This window comes from Watersipora subatra, chromosome 6, assembly GCF_963576615.1.
Source record: "Watersipora subatra chromosome 6, tzWatSuba1.1, whole genome shotgun sequence".
NCBI classification, from domain to species: Eukaryota; Metazoa; Bryozoa; class Gymnolaemata; order Cheilostomatida; family Watersiporidae; genus Watersipora; species Watersipora subatra.
In genome coordinates this window covers 43,567,431-43,592,213 of record NC_088713.1, presented here as the reverse complement: position 1 = coordinate 43,592,213, position 24,783 = coordinate 43,567,431, and the positions used below count along the sequence as shown (strand labels likewise).

Here is a 24,783-nt window from a genome sequence, read left to right as displayed (position 1 = left end):
CACTAAATATTGTACTTCACAACCGGGTGCATCTTCTATCAGTCACTTCAGAAAAGGCAGTCTTTACAGAAGTCGACTGCGATGCGTTTGATGTAAAAATCCATCCTTTTCTCTGGCAGGCTCAGAGTAAACACGCTGTAAGGTTGATCGTCATCGCCGTTGAAGATTTCTATGCTTTAGCAGAGAAGATTGATGTCAGTAATCGAAATGTTGTTTGGATGTTTCATACCAGCAGGTGTGGCTCAACAGCATGGGTTCAGGTGTTCAACTCTTTACCAGGATGGACAGCATTCTCTGAACCTCAAGCTATGCTTTACAGTATCATGTATGGCGACCATGGTCATTACAGCGCTGAAAGTTTTTCCAAAACCGTTGAATATAAACGAATTATGGTGGCCATGATTAAGATTCATCTAAGGCAAACGCCAGAAAACAGCTCAACCTTCTGGAAAGGGGTTCCGTTTGATGAGCTTATGATAGATACCATTTCAGAGCTTTTTCCTCAGCACAAAATGCTGATGGCCTATCGAGACTCCCTCCCTTCTATTACATCGCTAACAAAGGCATTTGGGTCGCACCCCATCACTCGCTACAAGTTAGGAAAGTTTCTTAACCGCAATCCAGCAGATGACAAATGGTGGTTTCAAATATTCAATTCGGTTAAGCTGACCAATGGTACTGAGCATTTTTACCGCTTGTTATCACCCGTTATCACTAAAGTATGTCCTCAAAACTTTATGGAATGGTCTTGTCTTGCTTGGGCATCAAAGGTTTCAACGATCCGTCTGGCGATTCAAAATGGAGTCAACATCAAATCGATCAAATATGATTTTATGGTGCAAGACAAGCGAGGAACAGTGGCTAAGGTATTTGATTACCTCGGCGTTTCAACAGAGCTGGTAGACGTAGCTTGCGCAGCCTTAGACTTTGACAGTCAAGCTGGTGTTGCCAATGCAAAATGGGCTGGCCCAAAGAGACTCTATCAGCATACATGGACCAAAGATGCTGAATGCGTTAAGCGTTGTAACATGATTTTTAAAGAATTTAATGTGCCAGATCTACATAGTTCTTTTGATCTTTCCAACAGCATTTAGATGATATGTGACCTTCTCAACTTTGTTCTAGTTTAGGACATAGTGACTAGCTTATGTGCTGGATCCTGTTGAAATTTGCTACAGTTTTACCAACCACCTATAGCTGGTGTGTTGAAACTGTTTGACGACTAATGTCGAATGCTATAGCAACCTTTACATGAGCTATGCTGCGGTCAATGTTACAAGTCACCCGGCATATTTTGCTTTAAATAAATCTCAGACTACTGGAATGAACTTGTTAATCCTAAATGTCGGCATCAGTTCAAAAAAGATTTACAGAGCTACACAAAATTTCCAAACTGATATTTTTAGTAAGCCATTGCCATCAAAAAATAAAAAAGACAAAATGAGTCATGAACTCAGAAAGAAGCAAAAAACAAGTCAAATTTAATGGGCTGTATTTATGGTGAAGGAGTATGTAAAGTGAGGTAGCTCATTCAGGCTACAAACCATTATGGGAAATTCATCATGAGAACGTATGCTTTTAACCAGATAAGTTAACCACAACTCTTTCATCACTTTTGAGAGGCATCACCTTGTTCGGTAGGTGCATCCGCTTCTTGTTCTATCTCTGTCTTTTCTCTAACAGTCTCAGTGTCTCCACCTCCTAAGAGTGATTCCGTGTGCTGAAAGATACGGTTTCTGCTGATAAAGAGTTGAGTCTAGACAAAACCAATTAGACTGTAAGTGAAAGAAAAACAATATACTTTCAAAACCACCAGTTTATGAAAAGTTTGTTTATAATTGAGCAAAGAATTACACTCATCTATGCTATAACACTCTCTTGGTCTATGATCTATGTCTAGGCCATATTTTGGTATGGCCTATACCATAGACCAAAGACCATGCTGAAAATACCAAGCCAATTATAAATTCAAATCAGTACCAAATTCAATTTAAACTGTATTTTGAGCAGACAACCAATTAAACTGTGAATTAAAGAACATAATTTACTTTGAAACCACTAGTTTATGAACTTTCTTAATATAAATATACATGTATATATAATTATATATATACATGTATATATAATTATATATATACATGTATATATAATTATCTGCTATTATACTCTCTTGGTCTATGACCAATGCTGCCTACAAGCAGCAGTAAGCTAATATCCTTCCTTGATATGAAGCTAACCATTAGACATACCTCACCACTTGCGGAGCAGTTCTCCCTTTTCTCTTTCTCATTCTCACTTAAATCGACGAGGCGACTTTCTTCTACCTTTACTGTGTCCCCTTCGCATGACTCAATTACCATTGAATCGTCATGCGGAGACGGCGCTTTTTCGTGATTCACGGGATTTTCTGGCAATTGTATTCGTGACTTTAGCTGCGTTTCTTCCATACCAGTATCTTTCGAGTCGCCTTCATCTAGTGTTTCTGCTGATTGTGACGATGTTATCAGCTCATCTGATCGATCTTCTATAGAGTTCTTTTCGACTTCTAATACTTTTTGTTGATCACTTAGTAGTGAACTTGTTGGTGGATGGTCAACGATTTGTTGTTCAACATTAACAGACTGTACCTGTCCATCAACATTATTAGAGTCAGTGTCAAGAGATGAGACAGTGGTGCTGTCTGGTGGATGACTAGTTGCTACAGGCTCTCTGATTGGTTGTTCTAAGGATAGCTGCTTGCTAGACTCATCTTGGGTGAGGTTAGAGCTGTCTGTGTCACTGACCAGTCTTTCCTCTTTATTTGGGGATGCCTGATTGTAATAAAGAAGTGTAAATTAGATGGCACACCAATGTGTTTATGAGTATAATTACCTACATGACCCATTTTATGAGCACAACCACCTACAATGCATACTTTATAGAGACGATTACCTGCATGACGTGTTTTATGACAACAATTGCTTATGTGACCTGGTTTATAAGAGCATTTACCACTACCAATAGCACTAGCCGTAGGACCATGACAATACAGACTGACTAACCTCTGGTTTAACAATCGCGATAATATTCTTGGCGCGAGGCTTTGGTTGGCCACCGCTAGCCGCTTGAGTCTGAGTGTTATAAAAGACAGCGCCTTGTTGTTCCGGGCCGGGAGGCTTGGGGTAATAAGACGCTCCAGAAGGAGGAGTAGAAGGTGCCTGCTGCGTCGTCCCGTAGAACGTTGCGCCTGTTTCTGGTGGTGGCTGAGTGGCATAATATGTTGTTCCTTCTGGTCTCTGAGGAGGTGGAGATTGGTAGTAAACAGTGCCACCCATCTTCATGCCTGGTTCTGCTGGTGTTGTCACCGGCACCTTTTTATACAAACAATGTATCAAACAACGTTTTATTATAGTCAGAAAATATTTCATGCTCACAAGACGTGAAACACAATAGCTGGAAAACACTGTTGCAACTAAAAATACGGGATAGTGCTACTGTGGTTAGTTACATAAGATTCCGAATAGAATGGTATGTAGTCTGGTTGCATAAGACCTGTTTAATGTTTTGGTAGTAGAAAGGAGTTCTACTTAAGGTAGGGCCACACATATCGTGTAATTTCAACTAATCTGGAAAATTCCATTCGTACAAAGTTTCTGACCTGCCACACGGAGTTTCCCCACCACGGATTCGTACGAAACTAACTTTCAACTAGCCAATCAGAACGCGGTGGTTAATTTAAGCCGATTCCATTTCAATCATTTGCTTCAGTACAAACATGGATGACAATCAAAGGAGAAGAATTGCTTTGCTGCTGCTAAAGAAAAAATATCTGCTACTCAAACAGAAAAAGAGGACTCTCACTACAAACTCAGACAGAAGGTATTGGGTCCACCCAATAAATGAGAAAAGTGATCAACTGGGAGTTTATGCAAATCTGATCAGGGATTTGAGAGAAAAGCCCTCTCCAATTCACTGACAATGTCCTTAAAATTGTTCAGTTTCACCCCTCTTGAGTCCTTATAGTCGTTCTCTCGTTTGCACCATATAACTTTTCTCTCCCTAACCAAGTCTATAAACAGTTCCAGATGGTTGTCTTCCATTTTAAACGCAAAATCAACTCTCTCTCTTCAAAACAGATAAAATCTCTCACTCTTATTTTTTTCTGGATATGCGCCAAAGAAAACGACCTTCACCATTCAACTAACCTTTTCAACTGGCCAATCAAACAACGATTCGTAGGAATTTCTGATGTTTCGTCCAATTCAGGATTCGTTCATCGTGCGCAACCAACGATGGATGAATTCGTCCAAATGTCAATTCGTCCGAATCGTTTCGTCAAAATTTCGCCGATTTCGTGAGAATTTTGTCTCGTGCGGCCCTACCTTTAAAAATATGATTTAAAACGTTGCTGTACACACTTGCTGGTGTAACTTTTTGAGTCATATTATAGACTAGATAGCATTTGCATAAACGCATCAAAATTTAATTCTGTAGTACATTCATAATCAAACTTCGACATACGAGTGCCTCAACATGAGAAAATCGAGATGAGAGATGCATTTTGAGCCTTCTTGAAGTTTCTTCCTTGTGATACGAGTAATCTTTGAAATACGAGCCAGTTCTCGATGGCCACTATATGGTCAAGGAGGCAAGAGGCTGATTTTGAGAATAGTACTGCCCGGTCATTCTCCTCAAATCAGTTTGAAAAAAGTTTTCAAAAGGTTGGCTAAAAGTTATAGTGAAAGTGAGGTGAAAAGTGCCAAACTGGAAAGCGATAAAAAATTATGACCACAGAATTAATTTAAGTTTAATAAAAGGATAAAACGTTAAGTGACGATAAGACGTTAAGTGTGTGCTTAGTAAGCTTAACTCATTTAAATTAAATTAAAAGTTTAGTTACAGTAGTGTACAAAATAATGTTACATTTATTTCACATTTTAACAACTAAATAGGTATTTGTTATTTTGTTGCCATATGTTTTGAATTGCGACAGTTGAAACACGTTTTCCAACTGTAATATCCGGTTTTATGTCTTTTTTCAAAGCAAAGTAACAGATTTATTTGTATTTAGTTAATTTATATAGTAAATAGTGTCTTGAGACATGAGTAAATTGACATGCAAGCTCAGTCCAAGAACACATTAGGCTCGTATGTCGAGGTATGACTGTACTCTGCATTGTATGAGTTGCTGCTTTTAAAAACCGGTAATACTTGCTCTTTATATAAAAACGTTTCAATAAAATTGGTCTTTTATTAAAAATTCTCTTTTGATGGGCATACATGTATATCTGTAAAATATATATACCTACGTATCGTTACAAAGAAATTAAGGTTAAAAAGAAAACTCTAAACTATGGGAGTAGAGCATATCGCAACTAGATGTTTTCGAAAAATTTTCATGGCAGCTACAACATTGTTTCACACTTGGCGCTCATCAGTTACAGCCTGATTTTAGTCAAAAATGTTCTCATGCTATGAAATTTAATAGTTAAAATGGCAAATGTTGTTATATGTTAAATGCAAATCAATTTTGTGACCAAAGACTTTTTTATTACCCGAGCAATGCCGGGTAGCACAGCTAGTATATATCTTTATATATGTTTTATGGTTTTGTTTTATATGGTTGTTATATTCTAGGTAAGATGGTTTTGTGTGTGTGTGTGTATATATATATATATATATATATATATATATATATATATATATATATATATATATATATATATACAGAAAAACTATCTTACCTAGATGTAACAACCATAAGTTTAAAATCTGCAGTTCAAACATTAGACATTTTATACAATGCTCAAAGATATGTACATTTACTTTCAGGTATAACTGATTTAACTGATTTAAACCAGTGCTTGAAGATATATTGAAATTGTCTTCGCTTAGATATCAAAGTACAACTCCAAAAGTAGAGAAATATGCATGTTAAATGTTTGTTTTGACATTTTCATCAAATAATTTAAGTTGTGTTTTTGAAACTAACCTAATACTCAAGTATTTCGGCTAGTCTGTTCACTGAATTTCTTTTTGCTAACACAAAGCAAGTCAGTTCTGTAATTAATTTGTTTGTTAGTTGAATTGAGTGAAACCGCGAGAGTGATTTAACACCTCTCAATAAACAACGTAGAGAAGTCGCTCAGATTTTGATACAAAAGCAAAAAGATAACATGAAATATTATAGATGGTATATAACAAAATGTATTCTATGCTGCCCATGAAAAACTAAATATTCACCTGGTTTGGCATCAGAGGCCTTTGGGGAAAGTGCTGCGAGGGGATTACTGGATTTGGCAAAACCTGTGCTGTGATTGGCTGTCCAGCAATCTGCTGCGAGGGAATTCCTTGATTGGGGATGCCTTGTGCAGGCATTCCTTGAGTAGGGATACCCTGAGCAGGCATTCCTTGACCGGGTATGCCTTGTGCGGGCATTCCTTGACCGGGGATGCCCTGTGCAGGCATTCCTTGTGTGGGTATGCCCTGCGCAGACATTCCTTGATTATGCAATCCCTGCGCAGGAACGCCAACATAACTGACAACTGTTCCTGAAGCAGAAAGCATATGACTCATCCCTGGAAATGAGTGGCGAAATAAATGCTGAGAACTTTGTAGTAAACAAAACGCTGGACATGAAATCATGTACCACTGTAGGCAACTGAATCATTCGATACATAGTCTCAGGATCAAAAGTTATAATGTTGATAAGGTTGGAATTCAAAGCAATCAACATTAACAGCATAAAAGTACGAAGAACTTCATGGAAGGGTTATTCGAATGTTTTCCAGTTCAATACAGTAGACGCTCCCATAACATAAACCTCATATAATGTAAATTCAACATAACGTAAAGAATTTATGTACATGTAGTTTTGGCTTCGTATTACGTAAAAAGTTCCATATAGCGTAAAGTGTCAAGTCGTTGCAAGTACTCAAATTTGATTTGAATAATGATAATCTCATAGGCAACCTTAACCCTTTGAACCTTGAACCCTTGCCGGTACTCCGGCAATGCGTAGGGTGTGTCGGAAACCCTAACAACCGAAATACCGGCATCCACATGGCTCTGTTTCTAAGCAACGGCGTAAATCAATCAAAATAATTCTTGCACAGGGCGAAATCTATTTGTTATCCTAACCTTGAACCCTGGCGGCATATCATAGTTAAGATACCTTTTTATTTTATTTTAGAGATACTATCCTTCGTTTTTTCAAGACGTCATTTTATCGTTGTCGGCCATCTTTATAGACAATTTTATCGTTAAAAACACGAAGCTTTTGCAATGAACTTTTGAAACCGATGCTTTTGCTTGCAATTTTTTTATTATAGTATCAAAACAACAGCAAAAAGTACTATTAAATAAATAAAAAATGATCGTTTTCTACAAATATGGCGGCTTTTTCATGAACAAGCGCATGTGCAAACGACTTGAGGACGTACAAAAAACCGATGGATACTTTTTATTATTTTTTCTTTGCAGTATAGACCTTGCTTTTCGGCAAAAAATGAAAGAAATCAGAGTGAATTGTCACTGAAAGTGTGCACTTCTGCTCCGCTTGACTTATTGTAAAATTACCTTAATCATGAACCATAAACCGATTAAAAGTGATAAAGGAGAAAATTTGTCGATACCAGTAAGACAACAGTTACTGTAGTCTTTGAATTAAAAATTCAAGTCAAGGTTTCTCCTTTTCAAAGGTCCAAAGAGGTAAGTTTGGGGAAAATCTTAGAGCAGATTCGGAAATTTACATGTATTTCACTGTTTGTATAGCATAACATGCCCATGATATAAACATTCCCAGAATAGATTATTTACATTGTTGGAGCGTCTATTGCATAGAAAAGACGCTTCAAAACAGGCTTGCAAGCACATAGTAACATTAATTAAACTGCTATTCCTATAAAAACCCTTACGACATCACTTAACCGCTGTACCAAGGCATAATCTGTCAGCCAGTGTTCACATCTAACAGACTCTAAACTACAAATACCGTAAGTCCTCATGCTCAAGCCGCGCGGCTTGTCATTTGGCGCGGCTTCTGGTTCAAAGTCATAGACCGAGGCTAAGGCCATTCTTTTAAAACTTACGCGGGGCTCAGGGCGGCTTTTCGATAAATGCGGTCACTGCTCAGCTCCCGCGCTATAACCATAGAATAGCATTCATGATATACTTTTATGTACGGGGGTTTTGGCGACCTACTCATTTATTTTCAAGGTCATGTTTATGGAATACTTTAGACTAAAGAAGAATTTATCGCTCTAAGTCAAGGTGAATTCGTGACACATGAGTGAGAGACAAGTGGTTGGGAGCGTGTTAATACCTGCTGACATCGAAGCAGAAACTATGGACCAAACTGAGTGCAAAACTCACCATATCAAACTTTTTTTAAATAAATTTAAATTCCAAACAAAACTTCTATCTATGAAGATGATGAGGTATGTTTAACTCACCACAGTCATAGGTTATTAACACCTTTTCATTCTTGACCGGCATCTTTCCATAAACATGAAGCCCTCTAACAGCGCAATAAAAATCTAACTGAGACATGGCAAGTAAGTTCTTGATGCAAGGGTCCAGGAATTTTAATTCGAACTCGGAAGTAAAAGAAAATTCTTTTCACATGTACTGATGTAGCCTGTTTTCTTATTCAAGAGGACAGGAATATAGCGAAACCTGTCTCAACACTCTCGCTCCCGAAGGGGTTAAGGACGACAAAACCTCAGTCGTTAGCCGCGGTCTGTGGGCATATACAGCTTGTTGGTAAGGGCGGCTAGATACCAAAGACGGCTTGTTGGAGGGTTATTTTTTCCTTCGTGAGTCATCTGTTTGTGAGCACAAGCCGCACGGCTTGAGCATGAGGACTTACAGTACGTTTTTTAGCAATACCAAGTAGCGTCTACTTAGCAACTACCTGTTATAGGTTGATTTTGGGAAATGACAGGTGCCATAGGCACTCTGGTATTAGCTAGAGGCGGTCTTGGAGCACCTGGCATGACACCTGCGATGGGCTGTCTTACAGGACTGGGCATTGCAGGTGCTGCAGCAGGCAAGAAGTGTTGTGGTGGCAATAGAGGAGCTGGTTGTTGAACATAGACCTGTTGGGGACCTGTCAGAAAATGTGATTCATGAAGGGAACATTAAATATAAATACAGACTCGCAGTGAAGGAAACAAAATCACTGAAAATAAAACACTTTAATTAAAGCTAGAAAGTTTTAAATAGAAAAGTTATGCAACTGATGAAAGTTGGTTTAATTGTTAGTTTTTACTGGCAATTTTCATTTCAACGTCATCCCATAGCATGTAATTACCCCATTATTTAATTACCACAGAATCAGATGTAAATAAAAGAAAATGTTAATTTTCTGAAATGGCAATGCTTTCCAGTTGCAAGGAATAATGCAACCATTAGACTATTTTTTTTAATTTGCAGTAAAAAATGAGAAAATGTAGCCATTTTGAATTACCCCAAAAGCTAAGCAGAATTCATTGTCGACTCATCCTTTTGATTTAGCTTATCATAAATGAGAAGAAATGTTTGCATTGGAATTTGGGTGCTTATCAGAAACTTGGTAATGCCTAATTTGGAGTTATCTTCCCATATATACATAATCATGTTGGAGCTATTCTTTTGAGTGAAGAGAGTTTTTATTCATTTTGTGCTCAGAGTGAAATTTAAAAATAAAAATATCTATTATTGAATAAACTAAATTTTAAAATTGCATAAAAATCAACTCATTTGTTACGAAAAGCTTTTATAACAGCTTGTGTATTTAATCATTCTGCGGCTCACCTCAGTACCTATACAAAAACATTCATTACGAATGACAGAGTTAACAGATCTGCCTAAAACTTTGCCACATTATATTTAGGATACTTAGTTATCATTTTGCAAAAAACAAACCGGCTAGTTTTCTTTTTACTCAGGATTTGCAGCATAATATGGTGTTTTTCTTTTTAATTTCCGGTTCAGAATGGATAAAAAGAAAAATTGCAAACAGCAACATAAAGACTGTTTAGACTATTAAGCATGTTTAGACTCAGATATTTCTGATAACAATGTTTTTACCTTACAGGATGAAAATATTCGATGGATTTAATAATTCACGATTTCGCGAACAGTCTATTCCGCGAATTACTAAATTCCACGAATAATTAGTTCTATTTTTAATCACAAGGGAGAATAACTACTACCTCAAATAAAAAACTAGCCACTAGGCAGAAGTAGTAAACGTAGCTGAGTTCCAAAATTTTTCAAATCATCGCCATGACTTTGAGTTAACCCCATTGCCAATGCATCACACTTCTTTACAAAATTATTCAAGGTTGTCGCAAGCTATTTGGCATGGCGTCGTCATCGCAAAAACCTCTTTTATCTTTGTCTACATTAAAATCGACTCCATCAACCTCTAATACCGAAGTCGATGACGATAATGATTCCGATCTGGATATTATGGTATATATTTGATTTGCAGTGCAGATATGTTTTTTCCATAATTAACTGCGTTAGTTCAATCTCTTGTTTAAAAACTGATCGCTTTCATTCAATACTTCAGCTATTGATACTTAGCATGATCGACTCGTAGTTGTCAGCTAAATAGAAACCTAAACACGTGGTGTACGCACATGAAGGGTTAACTCTATTGCTAGCTGCAATGGAGTTAACCCTTAATAGAGAGTGATTGTGTTCATCTGCGAATAAATTAGTGGGCGAATACGCATGAAAAAAGCAATTTGCGCGAAACTTAACTCCGCGAATATTTTCATCCTGTAGTTTATATTGGGAAATGGGTATTATTATTAGAGATAACAATACCGCAATTGTCACAAATACATGTACTTACCAGAAGGGGGTTTCGCGGGAGGCCCCGCATAGTGAACCGGTTTAGGACCTGCGGCTGCTGAAACATAAAATTAAAGTAGAAACATATATCAAGTGAGCACCAAAAGGCTATGTAAATCTAAATAGTATGCAACATTTAAGAGTTGTCATGTCATGGAAAACTTTTGGAAGGCTAACTTATAAATGCATGGTCAACTGAATGGACATGCCAACTGCTGCCACCTAAGTATACAGCTGTCTATAGACTACTTTTTACACCTCTCCATACCCTGCTTATGTCAATGAAAGTTCTCAGACAATTCTGAGAAAAACCAGAGACCAATGCGGAACCTTGAAAATATCCAACACATTTATGCATGCATGTTGACTTTTGTGAATCCCTTCCATTGAGCCACGAGGCCCAGCGCCTGCGTCACTTTCATAAAATGTTAAATAAATTACATGTAATGTACAACATCCCAACAACGCTCTGCGCCTATGGCCATAATCAATCTCCCTTGAATCTAGTGTTAATACGAATGAAGCTTAGAAAGTGCATGATAACCAGGCTAAATTGATACTCCAAGTATTTGCACATGGACATACAGCCACCTGAGCTGGCTTGCCAGCCGATATTGCAAAGACATACAGCCACCCGAGTTTCCCATCAGTTATTATTGCAAACACATACAACCACCTGAGCTGGCATGCCTGCCATTAGTGTAAGGACATACAGCCACCTGACCTAGCATGTCAGCCATTTGTACAAGGATATACAACCACATGATCTAGCATGTCAGCCATTGGTGTAAGGACATACAAACACCTGAGCTAGAATGTCAGCAATTAGTGCAAGGATATACAACCACCTGATCCAACATGTCAGCCATTAGTGCAAGGATATACAGCCACCTGAGCCATCATGTCAGCCATTGGTGTAAGGACATACAACCACCTTAGCCAGCTTGTCAGCCATTAGTGTAGGATATACAGCCACCTGAGCCAGCATGTCAGCCATTAGTGTAAGGATGTACAGCCACTTGAGCTAGCATGTCACATAGTCGACAATTCTATGTACCATAACAACTCTATGATAGATTTACGCCAAATAAAATAACTATAAAATCACCAACAGTATTAGTTACACCTGCAGTTATTAGATATTAATTACTGTGAAAACCATTACAAAGAATAGCTATTCTTGTCAAGTTGCAAAGCGCAGAGTATCAACTACAGCGGACCCCCAGGATACAGTGTTGCTGCCTTGCAGTTTTTCGCCTTTTGAAGTGGAATACGAAGATTTTTCAATCCCTCGTTACGGAATTTTACCTGCCATACGGTATTAATAACAATATCTTTCCAAAATTCAAATTTGAGCAGCATCGCTAGTTCTTTTTCTTGAATTAGTTTGAAAAAGGTTTTACCGTATATCCTCCATATAAGCCAATTCCAGAAAGAAACATTTTTTTGCCAAACTTTGTTCGATTGAAAGCAAACGAAATGACATTATGCTAACTTAATTTCAACAACTACAACCAAACCACGCTGAGCATGTTGTTGGTAGCCTAGTTTGTTTTGTACAGTAGCGAAGGCTTGCACTCGAAGAAAAGTTGCCCAGAAGATTCATTGAAAAAGAAATGCAATGGAACCGGTGCATGTAGCCTTTTCCCGTCCAGCTTTCGTTCTCACAATAAGAGCGGGCCCATCCACAGGAAGCGGCTCTTGTTTGATAATAGCATGCTATGACTGCAATAACAGTCATGGTTGGTTGGTCATACACATGAATAGTATCATAATCATATCTAGTGCAGTTACAAAGATTTGACCGAAGAAAAGTCTGATTTCCCTATTAAAGGAAATGAATGTCTTACACTGCCTATTTAATAATGGTAATCACTATCATTAACTCTTTCAAATTATATATATATATTAAAATATATTCTTATCAAATATATTTTCTACCGAGGTAATTAGATATTCGGTACAACCAAATATTTGAGATTGGAACATGTAAGATTGTAAGTTGTCATAACATTTGACCAAACTAATTAGCATAAAATTTTACATCATCTGATGCCATAAAAAGGCCGTAAATATGTTGCACAATGAGTTCGAACAGGTTTTTGTCCTTTTCATTCTACCGTGGTTGACAAACTGAGCATGTCACACGAGTTACTACTATTACTATAGCCCACGGCATTATTATAACTGTTAACATAAATACTCACTGCCAACACTACTATTGCTCAATAGATAATCATCAGAAGTCCATTGATCTACAACTTGTTAAACCTGTATGTGGCAGTAATGCGTCTGAACATCGGCGAAGAACAAATAGCTATAAAAAAATGTTTTTGCGAAACCAAGTTCAGCTTGAGATGCAAACATGTTTTTCATTGGCTCAACACAAACAGATGATGGTTTCCTTTCAATTAAGCGAAGACACGATAGGCTAATTATAGAACTATTCACCAACCGGAAAGTTTTGTACTAAGCCTACAAAAGTCACTCATTTCCGCAACTTCTTCTTTGATAGCTAAGTAGGATTATAGCTAAGATCGATTTACAGGATCAGCTTATATGCGAATTCTTATAAAACGCCTGATATCGGGCTGTTTTTTTAGGGTCGGTTTATATGCGGGGTATACGGTAATAATGTCGGCTAAACGTTATTGTGAAAGCGAAGCAAAATACGCCAAGCCAGAAATAGGCAGGTAATAAATAATAATAAATAATTAAGACACTGAAAAATTAACATTAAGTTTAGTAAAATACCAAAACTTAGTTAAATGTTTCAGTGTTTAATAAACTAAATTAAAATCAAATTAAATTAAAGTTAAATTCGAAGTTAATGTTACGTAGATTCACAAAAGTCTAGTTTACCGAACGGGTTGCTGTCAAATCTCTCTCACACCACTAAGTTTATCTTGAAGGTAAGAACTCCATACAGCGCTGTACATGGTAATGTTCCATTTTATTGCAGATCGTAACCACTAAATAGGTAACTAAAGTTACCAAGGTTACTGTAATATTTTATTAATAATTTTTAATATGTACAGTAAGTATATAATATTTTGATGTTTTTACCAGGGGTGTTTGCATTAGATAATTACTATATGCTTCTATGCCCCTCATACGACATTTTCACCTTATGCTCCCAACACCAGAACGAATTAATGTCATAAAGCGGTAGTCCATTGTATTAGTGTGCAGTCAAAGTGTAGAGGTCACAATAGTAATGCTGTCCTGAGCCTGGCCATAAATGATAAATAAAAGGCATTTAAACTTACCCACATCTTGACGCTGTTTGGAGTAGCGCTTAGGCCTCCCCTCTTCCGTCGCTACTGGAGATGGACTAGCCTTGGCTCCCTCGGCTGTAAAACACCTTCAGTGATTAATCTTTGTTTATACATATAAACACAGTCGATTGCGGAGTTTTCCTCTCTGCTAAACGTAATTTATTGTAATGCAGTTTATTCCTTATGCATCAGCCAGCTCAACAAACACTTGAAGTTGTCTGCTCCTTATGAGAGTAGCCTTTTATAAGATATCTTTTCATTAAGTCTTTTCTCCACTACAAGCTCATCACATGACAGCTTATCTCATCACATGGTTCATAAAAAGACTCCATTATTTGTATATCATTCTGAAAGTTTTCCCATCACTAAAGGTTGGTTCACATTATATCGCCGTATTTCGGCGTTGATGCCACAATAATTCGGTGATCGTCGATGATAACCATGTTCACACTATCGCATCCCCATTCGCGTTTGCATCAAGAAATGCTCTGTGACATAGTGTTTTAATTTTTCCTTTCAAATTTTCACGAAGAAACCTCTTTGTTTTCGCTTGCTGGAATCAAAAACTAGTTCCGCAGCGACTATCATGAACGGATATGAATAAATCACGCTATCCGCGACTGTGAATTACCATCGCCGAAATGGTTCACATTTGAAAGGCGGCCGTCGATGCTCGGCGAAATATCGGAAAAGTTTGACAGCTGCAAAACTTTGCCGACATGTCTGCGATGCTTCATCAATGCCATCAATTCACGGTTCACATAATCAACGTTGAACGCCGAGAGGGAAATGCTGACAAACAGCGACATAGTGTGAACCGGCCTTAAAAAAGGTTATTCCATTAAGTAACCCAAAAAGATGACAACTTCTAAATTTGCTATGCCAGTAGCAACATATATTACCGTGAGTCAATGGTGCTGCAGGTTCCTGCTTCTTTTCTACCACCTGATTGGCTGACCGACTTTCAGGTGGCTTCCCAGCACTGGGAGTGGTGCTCTTAGCCTTTGAAACCGTGGTTGGTTTTACTTCTGTTTTCTCTGCTAACCTAAATAATAAACAAACAGCTAAGTTTTTTGTCATAAATGAATTCTAGGTCAATGACCTAGAAATTACAACCAAAGTATAAACCGAGTCGTTGTTTAGATAATTAACTGTTGACAGTTAATTGTTTAACTGCTAAGCAGAAATACATAAAGAGTCTAGCAAACAAAACGATTCCATAGGTCTGCGCTGACCAACAGTTGAGCCTTAATTGATGATTCCACAAGCCAATGATGTTCAATCAAAGTCAGCCTTCATATACTTGCACTATGTTTCCATTGTGTTGGTGATGCAAATTTGGAGTTGTGCGCACAATGAGTTACAATGCAATACGTGTTTTAATGGGCATTCGCTTGTTGTGAATTAACACGGGAGCGTCGTTAAAAAAAGGAATTCTACGACGCACTCCTCCCTCGCTTAGCAGTACACCTTCGACATAAAGACAGCCGAAGTGTGGTACATGTTTCAAATTGAACAGCTTGCACGGCCTTCTCTTGCATATCATTAGCAAGTGTCGTTTCCATCTTTCGGAAACATTCGATAAGGATCCGCGAGTAACAAAATTCACTTGACTTGCAGATTTTTGCCGTTTTCATCTTGCGAATCAACCCCATCATTGAAATAAAATGATAAAAACCTTTAAACACGCACACGGCCTGCGAATGCGGTGCCCCAAGCAGCTGGTGATCGATATCATATCCATCTGGGTGACAAATTGGACTAAATATTACAGATATTTAAGAGTAAAAATTGCTTGTGTAAACAAGTTTGTCTCACCTGAATCCTGTGAGAGAATTTAAAATCTGGCGAAGTTTATGAAGTTATAAGTTCAGAGAAAGCAACTGCAGCATAAGCTATAAAACTTAAAACCACATGGGTTAACTTTGGTTCTAGTAGGTCCAGCTGATCTTGAAGTTTCATTGAATTGTGTAATGTAAGATCTAAGGCTATTTTTATATTACCGGTTTATAGGGGCTCTCTAATAGCAAAATACAACTTACGAAACTTACGAAAGAGATACGTTCCAAACAGCCATCCGTTAAACGAGTTTTTTAATAAGTTTTTTCAGTTCGTTATTTTGGAAGGATCACATGTTTAAGGCTTGTATAAGTAACCTATATTGGTTTGTACTGCATTTAAAAATCACTAAATAATAATAAAACAACATGTTCTATAAAGACATGTACAACTAGTGAGAAACAGTACTACACTAATAGAAATGCTACTGCATTTTTTCAAAAGTGTTGCTGCAAGTCACGAATACGTTAGCTGTGTGATTACTTGGAAAGATTGATATTAGCTGCGGAAAGCCGCATGACTTAGAAAATCCAACTTACGGCATCTCTGTATGAACACACATAGGCACAACACCATTCGTATCTACCGTTGTTCATAACACGAATGTTCGTGAGTAGGGTAGCATCTGTATAGATTTGCATGAAAACAAAACTACAAATAGCAACAAATATGCTTTTTCCAAAAGAGTTAGCCAGTTAGCTGAGTGGTTTATCATTATGAAATGCAATTCTCATTAAATTTCTGGTAGATTTTCTTTTGATTGGTGATGTTACTTCACTGAAAGGAAACATCGAAAAATTCAAAACAGGATATACAGTAGCAAAAACAATGATACTTTTTGGACATGGCAGTAACTTTTAGCCAATGAGTACAATTTATTATTTTTATTTGGTTATTATTCTCAATAGTATGTTGGCAGTTTAGTTCGCTGTGAGAGATTGTCAGGTGTGTCTATTAAACTTTCTGCATAAGTGTGCTGAAGTGGCACAAGGCAGTTGATTGGCACAGCTGTTATTGTCGATCTACCTCGTTGAACGTCGTAAGTTCAAATCCTGTATGAAGCAATATTTTATCCCAAGTTCTAATTGTGGTGAGACTATGGTGCACCGATTATGATCAAAATGTATTACTTTTTGTAAGAAAATTTTTACTTTTTGATCGTTAATTCAGCCAACTATTTAGGGCTGCTTGCTATGCATGGTGATCAATTGTGAGGAATAAATGGTCACTCTGAGAATGACAAAGGTTAGTAAACAAATAGCCGTAGATGTTTCCTGTCGCATCTACTATGTGTCAGATTCACACTAACTACGAGCAAAACGCTTACCATATTATTTATTCTACCTAATATCTGGCGACTAGAGCACTAGGAATGCAGTCAACAAGATATTACCATAACACACAACAAACCTCTCCATCATTTTCGAGTCTTCTCTGACATCTTGCGATTTTGGTTCGTCCCTTCTTTTGGGTGTGCGCTCTTTATCATCTGATGACCTCATTTCCTGTTTAGGCGGCTCCTCCCGCGTCTTTTCATGACCTGGTCGTGGAGGAGTTTCGTTGTATCTGCTACTGTAGCCCCGGCCTTGGTATCTGCCACCTCTTGCGCCCCGGTTGCCACGCCCTCCGCGTCGACCCCGTCCTCCTCTGGAGAAGTGTGCAAAGTCACCGAAAGAAGCTTTACCCCGCCTTTAAAAATTAACATTTTATTTGAGCAAGTTTTGAGGTTGAATACTGGCACACAGTTTGTGACCTTTCAACTCTAAGAACTCTAAGAAGGACAAACTGTAATGAGATATAGACATTTGTCGAGTATTATTACAAAAAAAATAATTCAGAAAAATTTTGCGAAGATTAATTATTATTTGGGAATTCCCAAATCAGGATGAATCAACATAATATAATGAATAAACTAAATGAATAAATAAATAAACCAAATAAATTAAATGAATAATGATGGTGAATGGTGAATAACAATAATTATTATTCATTACGAGATAAAAAGAAAAACCCCATGTAACATACTGTTTCATATAATCATCACTAAAGAAAGAGAAGACAACTGATAAGGTCATATATTGCTCTAGTTCAAACCTCTGTGAATGCACATCTGAATAAATAGTCTTATAGTTGCTAGGCTCTGGGCAAAATATTTTCTTAATAGAAAAACAACCACTTACACCTGACTAAATGAAAAAAACTTTTCTCCAACGAGGCTGCAAAAATATCAGTTTCACTTACACCTTGCGATTTCCTGCAATCTATTTAGTCTGTTTAAAGCCTCACTTAGCTTTGTTAAACGCAACAGCAAAACCCTCAGATGATTTGTTCAAATTTTGTTCTAACAGCAAAACCCTCTCACGATGTGACGAATTTTGCTCTAATGAAATACAAAAGATCCACTTTGAATTATTTACATGAATGTTGATAGTGTGAAAGGCAATCCACACACAAACAGATGGTTGAGAAGCAATTTGTTCAAAATCCAAAACCATTTGGCAAGTTGTAACAAAAGTAAATACTTCTGGAACCGTTCCAAGTAGAAAAAACAGCTACTTCATGACTTGTTTCACTATTTCATATGTAATAATAAACTATGCACATGTAATAAGAGAGCATGTAGTATATATATATATATATATATATATATATATATATATATATATATATATATATATATATATATATATATATATATATATATACATGTAACACGCTGACTGCCTCATAAAAATTTATTAATAGACTATACTAGGTTGTGGATGTACTGCTGTATCTTTGGCAAATCACACCCCAGAATTGTTTTATGTTAATAAAATATATCCCATCCAACATCATGAAAACAACAGACATGTCATAGTTTTATTTTTGCCAATTTTAACATGAGTATCAAGGCAGCAGAGGCTATTAAGGCAGCAGGGGCTATTAAGGCAGCAGAGGCCAAACATTAAGCTTACAACAACAACAATCCAGTCGAAGCCTAGAGTAACGAACCCAAGCTAAGATCGTGTAAGATGAAAAGCACATCAGAAACAATTCTGTGTTTTATTTTTACTAATGGTAATATAAAAAATTAAAGTGCAGTAGGGTCAAGGTCAAGTGCAAAGCCAAATTTTCGGTAGAAGTCTGAAACGTAAAAATCTCTAATTTTCTGATCGAAATTGGAAACACTCAAAGCAGAGGTATATCATTATTGTAAACTGGAAATTTATTCAACTGGCAATAATTTCACGCGTCATTGGAAACAAGAAATCAAGTATGGACGTATGAGAAAAATCATGTAAACTTCTTTGACTAGACCTTTTGAGATGGTAAAGATGTGCTTCAAGGCAGAGTGTATAAAGCAGCAAAAGGTGATTCAAAAACATTTAAGACGATTGCACAAATCTTTAAGTCTGTCATTCGGTTTTTCCAGCTATTGCTATTGATATCTAGGAATGAAAGACCAGCGTCGTGCTGGATTTCATCTCGGAACCTCCCGGTCACCAGACGATAAAACAACCCATTAAGCTACACGAAATGCAATTGATTCATTGGACGATGTGAGTCGCTATCTAGGTTAAAAAATGCATAGCATTCTGCGTTACGCAACATCACCAAAGCTTGCTCTCACGGCCCTTATTACTAAGTTTAGCAATACGTTTAGTAACTTACTCAAATTAGTCATTAGCAATGTGCCAGGCTAATGGCAGGCAACTACATTACCTGCCACTGTTTATAAGCTGTTTTTAATACCCTTGCAACTCGGAGCATTTGGCTAGTATCAAATAAAACAAGGCAGCACGAATCAACAAAACCATGACAACGACATACCACTCTAACACCTATTTTAACTAAACGCATGCTTGCAAAAAGGTGCCTCAATACCTAACAACTAATACAATCTTTAGCTGTTTAGTTCATATCAGATTAGACTTTGTACCTGCCACGGGGACTTTGATATGATTGAGGTGGCTCAGTAGGAGGCTCGTCTTTTGATTTGATATCGTAGCCATAGTCTCGGATAAGTTCATCTCTTGACTTAGGGGCTTGTGACCTCTCATCATATCTATCGTGTCCCCATTTCTCTTTTGATTTCCACAGCTTTTGCCTGTGAACCAAAGCATCATTCATAACACATTAAGAGAAAAATTGTCAAGGAAAAAGACCTAAGATAATTTTCATTGGAAAAGGATTGCACAATCAGGTAAATGAAATCCTGGAGCTAAGACTATCATTTAGTAATGTCTCCAACTGGTGCAACCAATCATCGGCTTTTACCATCCAACGAAATCCTCCCTGAGGATCATAATGCTAGAGGCCATCGCAGTACCCTACTTAATATTTGCTATTATATATTATATTATATTTGCTATATTGTTCATCCGAGCAGTTATTTTAGTGGTTAGTAGTTATTTGATTGGCATTGCTGCCAGTGCTGATGGTAGCATTCACAAAAGTAAATAAAACTAGTGCCTACACATTATTTAATCCAAATTGGAAATAAACAGCAAAGAGATACATCGTAATCTCTGTAATATGGAATTATCCACAGTATCCATCTGCTCATCAAAATAATATATATTTTTAGCTAAAGTTAGGTATTAAAACCTCATAAAGACAGTTACATCTGGTGCTAGGTAACAGCCTTACTTGTCAGTCTCCTCGGCAGGCCTCTCCGGTTCGTTGTCTCCCCTCGAGTCATGTTCATAAAACATTCCTTTCCTATAGGCACAGAATGCAGGTGGAGTTATTACTATATATGGCAATGTTATGAACATAGAGTATAGGGTACTAGTCAGTTTGCTAATAGTCTATAGCGTAGCGACACACCCCATATGGAGACACACTATGATTTGGCGATGATTTGGACTAAAAATTGGAGAATATATTTTAGGAAAAACAACTCCTCACAAAGTACTTAATTTAATACATCAGTGAGAGAGCAAAAAATACATGATGACTCAAGGATTATTACTACAGCAAAAGACAAAAAAGGAGTAGATGTGGTTCAGAAGATAGGGCTTATAATAAATAGGTCAGTGGTTTGAGTCAAATAGAACCATTAGTGGTGTTAGGAAGGGCATTCACCCACAACTGTTCCTTCGCTCAGTCGAGTCATCGGTGACTCAACCGGCTCCCCATTTGCAATCTGGCGCGGCTGAGGAGGGTGGCTAGCAACCCTTCAGGACTAAAAACAAAACCTGGGCGGCAGAGCGCCTCTGCGAGCCAACCTCTAGCTCACTACAGACGATAATACAACAAAAACATTCAACAGAAAAGGCGATGACAAATCACTGTTGAAACCTGCCAAGAATAGTCGTGGTAACAGGAAGTGGGGGAGAACCATGATCATCTATGCCCTCACAGGACATGAAACTTAAAGAGAGAAACAATGCAAGCAGTAAAGAAGCAACTGGAGCAAATGGAATTATAGCTAAAAATAATAAGAAGACCTTGGTATGAATGCAGGGTTCTTGGCGTCCTCATCGTCATCGAGTTGTTCTTCGTGAGGTGACTCTCCGTCAGCTGGATCTCGTTCCTCCACTTCGGAATCTGACATATAATCTACCGAACACACAAAATTATAATAACTTATTAAATTAAATAATTAATTTAATTTTAAATTTAATTTTAAATTAAATTAAACCCTTTACTTTAATTTTAAATTTAATTTAAACTTAAAGTAAAGGTTTAATAATAAATCGATATCCATGAATCATGGCAGCTGTAATATGCGCTCTTTTAATAAGCGTATTCTCAAATGCTAGAAATCACATTTTAATCAAATTCACATCAATTATCAGAGACAATGTTTATTGGACGTTCATATACAGAAACAATCTAGGAGAAGGTTAAGCCAACTGCAAGATAACGATTCCCTAGCACGAGTCCATGCAACTTTACCATCTAACACCTACTCATTAATTGTACATCTGTTTTTGGTTGTTATAATAAGACGTACAAATAGCATTAAATCAATACCAAACAGCCAAAGTGTACAAAACATGCTCAGCAGTCAGCGAGAAACAGCAACCCAAACTGACGACTAGCTCACTATTGACAGTTTTTCGAGTGCAGTCATGCCAACAAACACACTTATAAAAAACCGTGAGACGAAAGGTGGTTAGATTACATATACAACAAGGAGTAAATATACATGTAACATTTTTTTGCAGTTTTATTGCCAACTTTCAATGGTAAAAAATTTAGAAGTCATTCAACCGATATTTCTATCGAAAAGAGATTTTGTGGATGTCATCATCAGGCGAAAAATTCAGTAATTTCTGTTTGATATCTTACTTGCTTTCAAATTGTACCTATAAAAGTAAACCAAACATTGTCTCAGTCTTGCTCTTTGAACGTACTGACCACACGTGTTGTTCTTTCTATCCTGTTAGTTATCTACTTGGCTTCTTAGACACTTTAAAAACAAACGTTTTACAACCATAATGAATCATTTTTACACAAATATTTACAAATGAACTGAAAACCAATAATATTAATGAATTAAATTGACCAACAAAGACTGAGGGATAAAGTTCGGTTTATTACAACAGGTACAATTTTAAAACAATTGAGGTATCCAACGGAAATTACTGAATTTCTCGTCCGATGATAACACCTACAAAATGTTCTTTTGATAAAACAACCCTCATTACAAGATGAATGCAATATGCGATCTAAACAGAACTAATTAGGAAGTAAAAAGTTATCAATTCCTAAAATGACTATCTTGGAATTATCTTCTTAACATTTAAAGAAAATAAATTACCTGATGAGTCTCCTTCGCAACTCTACAACAAAAAATCAAAATTATAGGCAAAACAGAAAAAAAGTGGTTGCCTAAACTAGCTTGTTTTATATATACTGTTGATGTTTAACCAACGATCCACCATTCAACAAAGAGCAATGTGAAAAACAACATAAACCCAAATAATCAGACCAAAACTCTGATAATATAGATAGCTGTTGATGGAATTGTATTGAAGATAAGGAATAGTTTTACAAAATTCAGAGAGTGAAGATCAATTAAGAATCCCATCTAAACTTCTAACTAATTATGACTGAGTTAAACATTTAGTATCGAGTGCAACTTTAGCCGTTGTTCCTTATGTTTCTAAAACGCCGATAAAATGCTAAAATTATCGACGCTTCCTCACAAAACTCGAAAATGATCACATCCGATCGTTCATTTTATAATATTACTTTAGGCAAAACTTCAACACTGCCTAATTTACAAAACTAGTGAGAGGTAAACTTCAATAAGCGCTAGATTGGCGTCTCAACTCTAAGCAGTTGCAAGTGGTCGTGGCAATTGCGGTGAGTGAATAAAGTCAATGTAGTAAGTAGTATTAGGCAGTATTGTAAGTGAGTGGAAGTAGAAACGGAGCCCTTCTTTTTTGCTACAACTTCATGTTAGTACACTTACTCATACAACATCTATGGACACTTCTTGGTATTCGTAAAATGCATCAGGTGTTCATATAACATTTAGAGCGATTACTAATCACAAACGCCAGAAATCGTCCAAGAATTTGTAAGAAATGTTTACATCAAATTGTTACTGTTTACTACAAATAATACATCTAAACTTATCACACAAATTTGCAAATTATAAAAAATAGCGTAAACACACCTGCCAACCCAAGAATGGGGCAATGCGTGAGATTTGGTTTTGGAGCAATTGATGTATCAATGATAGTATATATATAAAATTGTAGAAATAGGGGCAAAAATCTCACGCATTTTTCACGAATTTTCGTTTTTTTCTTTGGGGTGATTGCGTGAGTCTCACGCCCAATGCGTGAGAGTTGGCAGGTATGAGCGTAAACTAACTTTCTTTGATCTAGTTATGAGAGTTGTATGTTTTAATATAAAAAAGAGAACGATGAAAGTCGTATACCTCATCATTGCTATCAGCAGTAATTGGTGTTTGTACTACATCGCTTAGCTCAGATTCTGAAGGGTTTGTTCGTCTTCTGTTTGCAGTTGCAGACATAATCGGCTAAAAATACAACAATTTGTGAGAACTACAACCGCTACTGACCTACAATGAAAGTAAATGGCCCTGTTGTGTACGGAAAATAGCCTTGCTTTTAGTATTGAATCCCCCATAGAGTAATCTCATAAAAACTACTCGAACGTTTTTTCCCAAGTGGGAAAAAGCATGGATTAAAAATTAGGGGAGGACAACCTTAAAGGTTTACAAACATTCGAACGGTATGAAACTCAAAATTCGATCTCGTGCTGTGCGTTTGTAGTAGCATTATTAGGCCACCAATAAACTCTTTGAATGACTTGAACACATGTTTAAGCCTAGTGTTATAAAAACCTCAATGAATAGAGACATGCCCAGTAAACTGCCGTAAGTTTTTACTACTACAGCTGTTTTACTACTCTACATACTGCCAGAGGTGGATTGGGTCCACCTCTGGCATTGTGGACCCAAGATATTTTCTTTATTGCATTCTCATTATTGCATTCTGTATTGTCTTGTATGTACACACTGTATATAAGTCTTGCCGTGGAGCAAATTCTGTTTCCTGCCAGTATTATTTTATTTTGCTACCTGTAATTACTCTTTTTACATAACCGTTTCGTTATTTACATCTGACAATCTTACCTACAGATGGGGAGTTTCTTTCTCATGAAATATAATTATAGAATATATTTATTTTTGCCTGCAAAATTAACTAACTAACTAACATACTACAGCAACGCGTAATATTATAAAAGTTGTAATCAGTAATAGATAAGAGGAGATAAATCCGTTCATATGAAATTTTACATTTGATCAGAGGCAGATAGAAATAAAAAATTGTTTAAATCTGCATGAAAATTTAAAAATAATCTTTGATGT

At 36.9% G+C, this 24,783-nt stretch overlaps 1 protein-coding gene across 2 annotated transcripts; it reads right to left on the bottom strand.

The window, feature by feature from the left end:
* Positions 1-1,384: 1,384 nt before the first annotated feature.
* Positions 1,385-23,966, bottom strand: LOC137398591 (protein CASC3-like). 2 transcript variants are annotated; one of them, XM_068084752.1, is made up of 14 exons: positions 23,827-23,966; positions 22,696-22,717; positions 21,377-21,488; positions 20,574-20,645; positions 19,864-20,031; positions 17,352-17,630; positions 15,005-15,147; positions 14,094-14,177; positions 10,826-10,882; positions 8,894-9,088; positions 6,223-6,530; positions 3,042-3,350; positions 2,250-2,810; positions 1,385-1,720 (listed from the first exon to the last, which is right to left on the bottom strand). In XM_068084752.1, exons 1-14 carry the CDS (start codon positions 23,920-23,922, stop codon positions 1,610-1,612), a joined length of 2,517 nt encoding a protein of 838 aa, XP_067940853.1. In that variant the 5' UTR covers positions 23,923-23,966; the 3' UTR covers positions 1,385-1,609. The 2 variants fall into 2 exon arrangements, with proteins under 2 accessions (XP_067940853.1, XP_067940854.1); XM_068084753.1 differs by having other exon boundaries at positions 10,826-10,879.
* Positions 23,967-24,783: the final 817 nt, after the last annotated feature.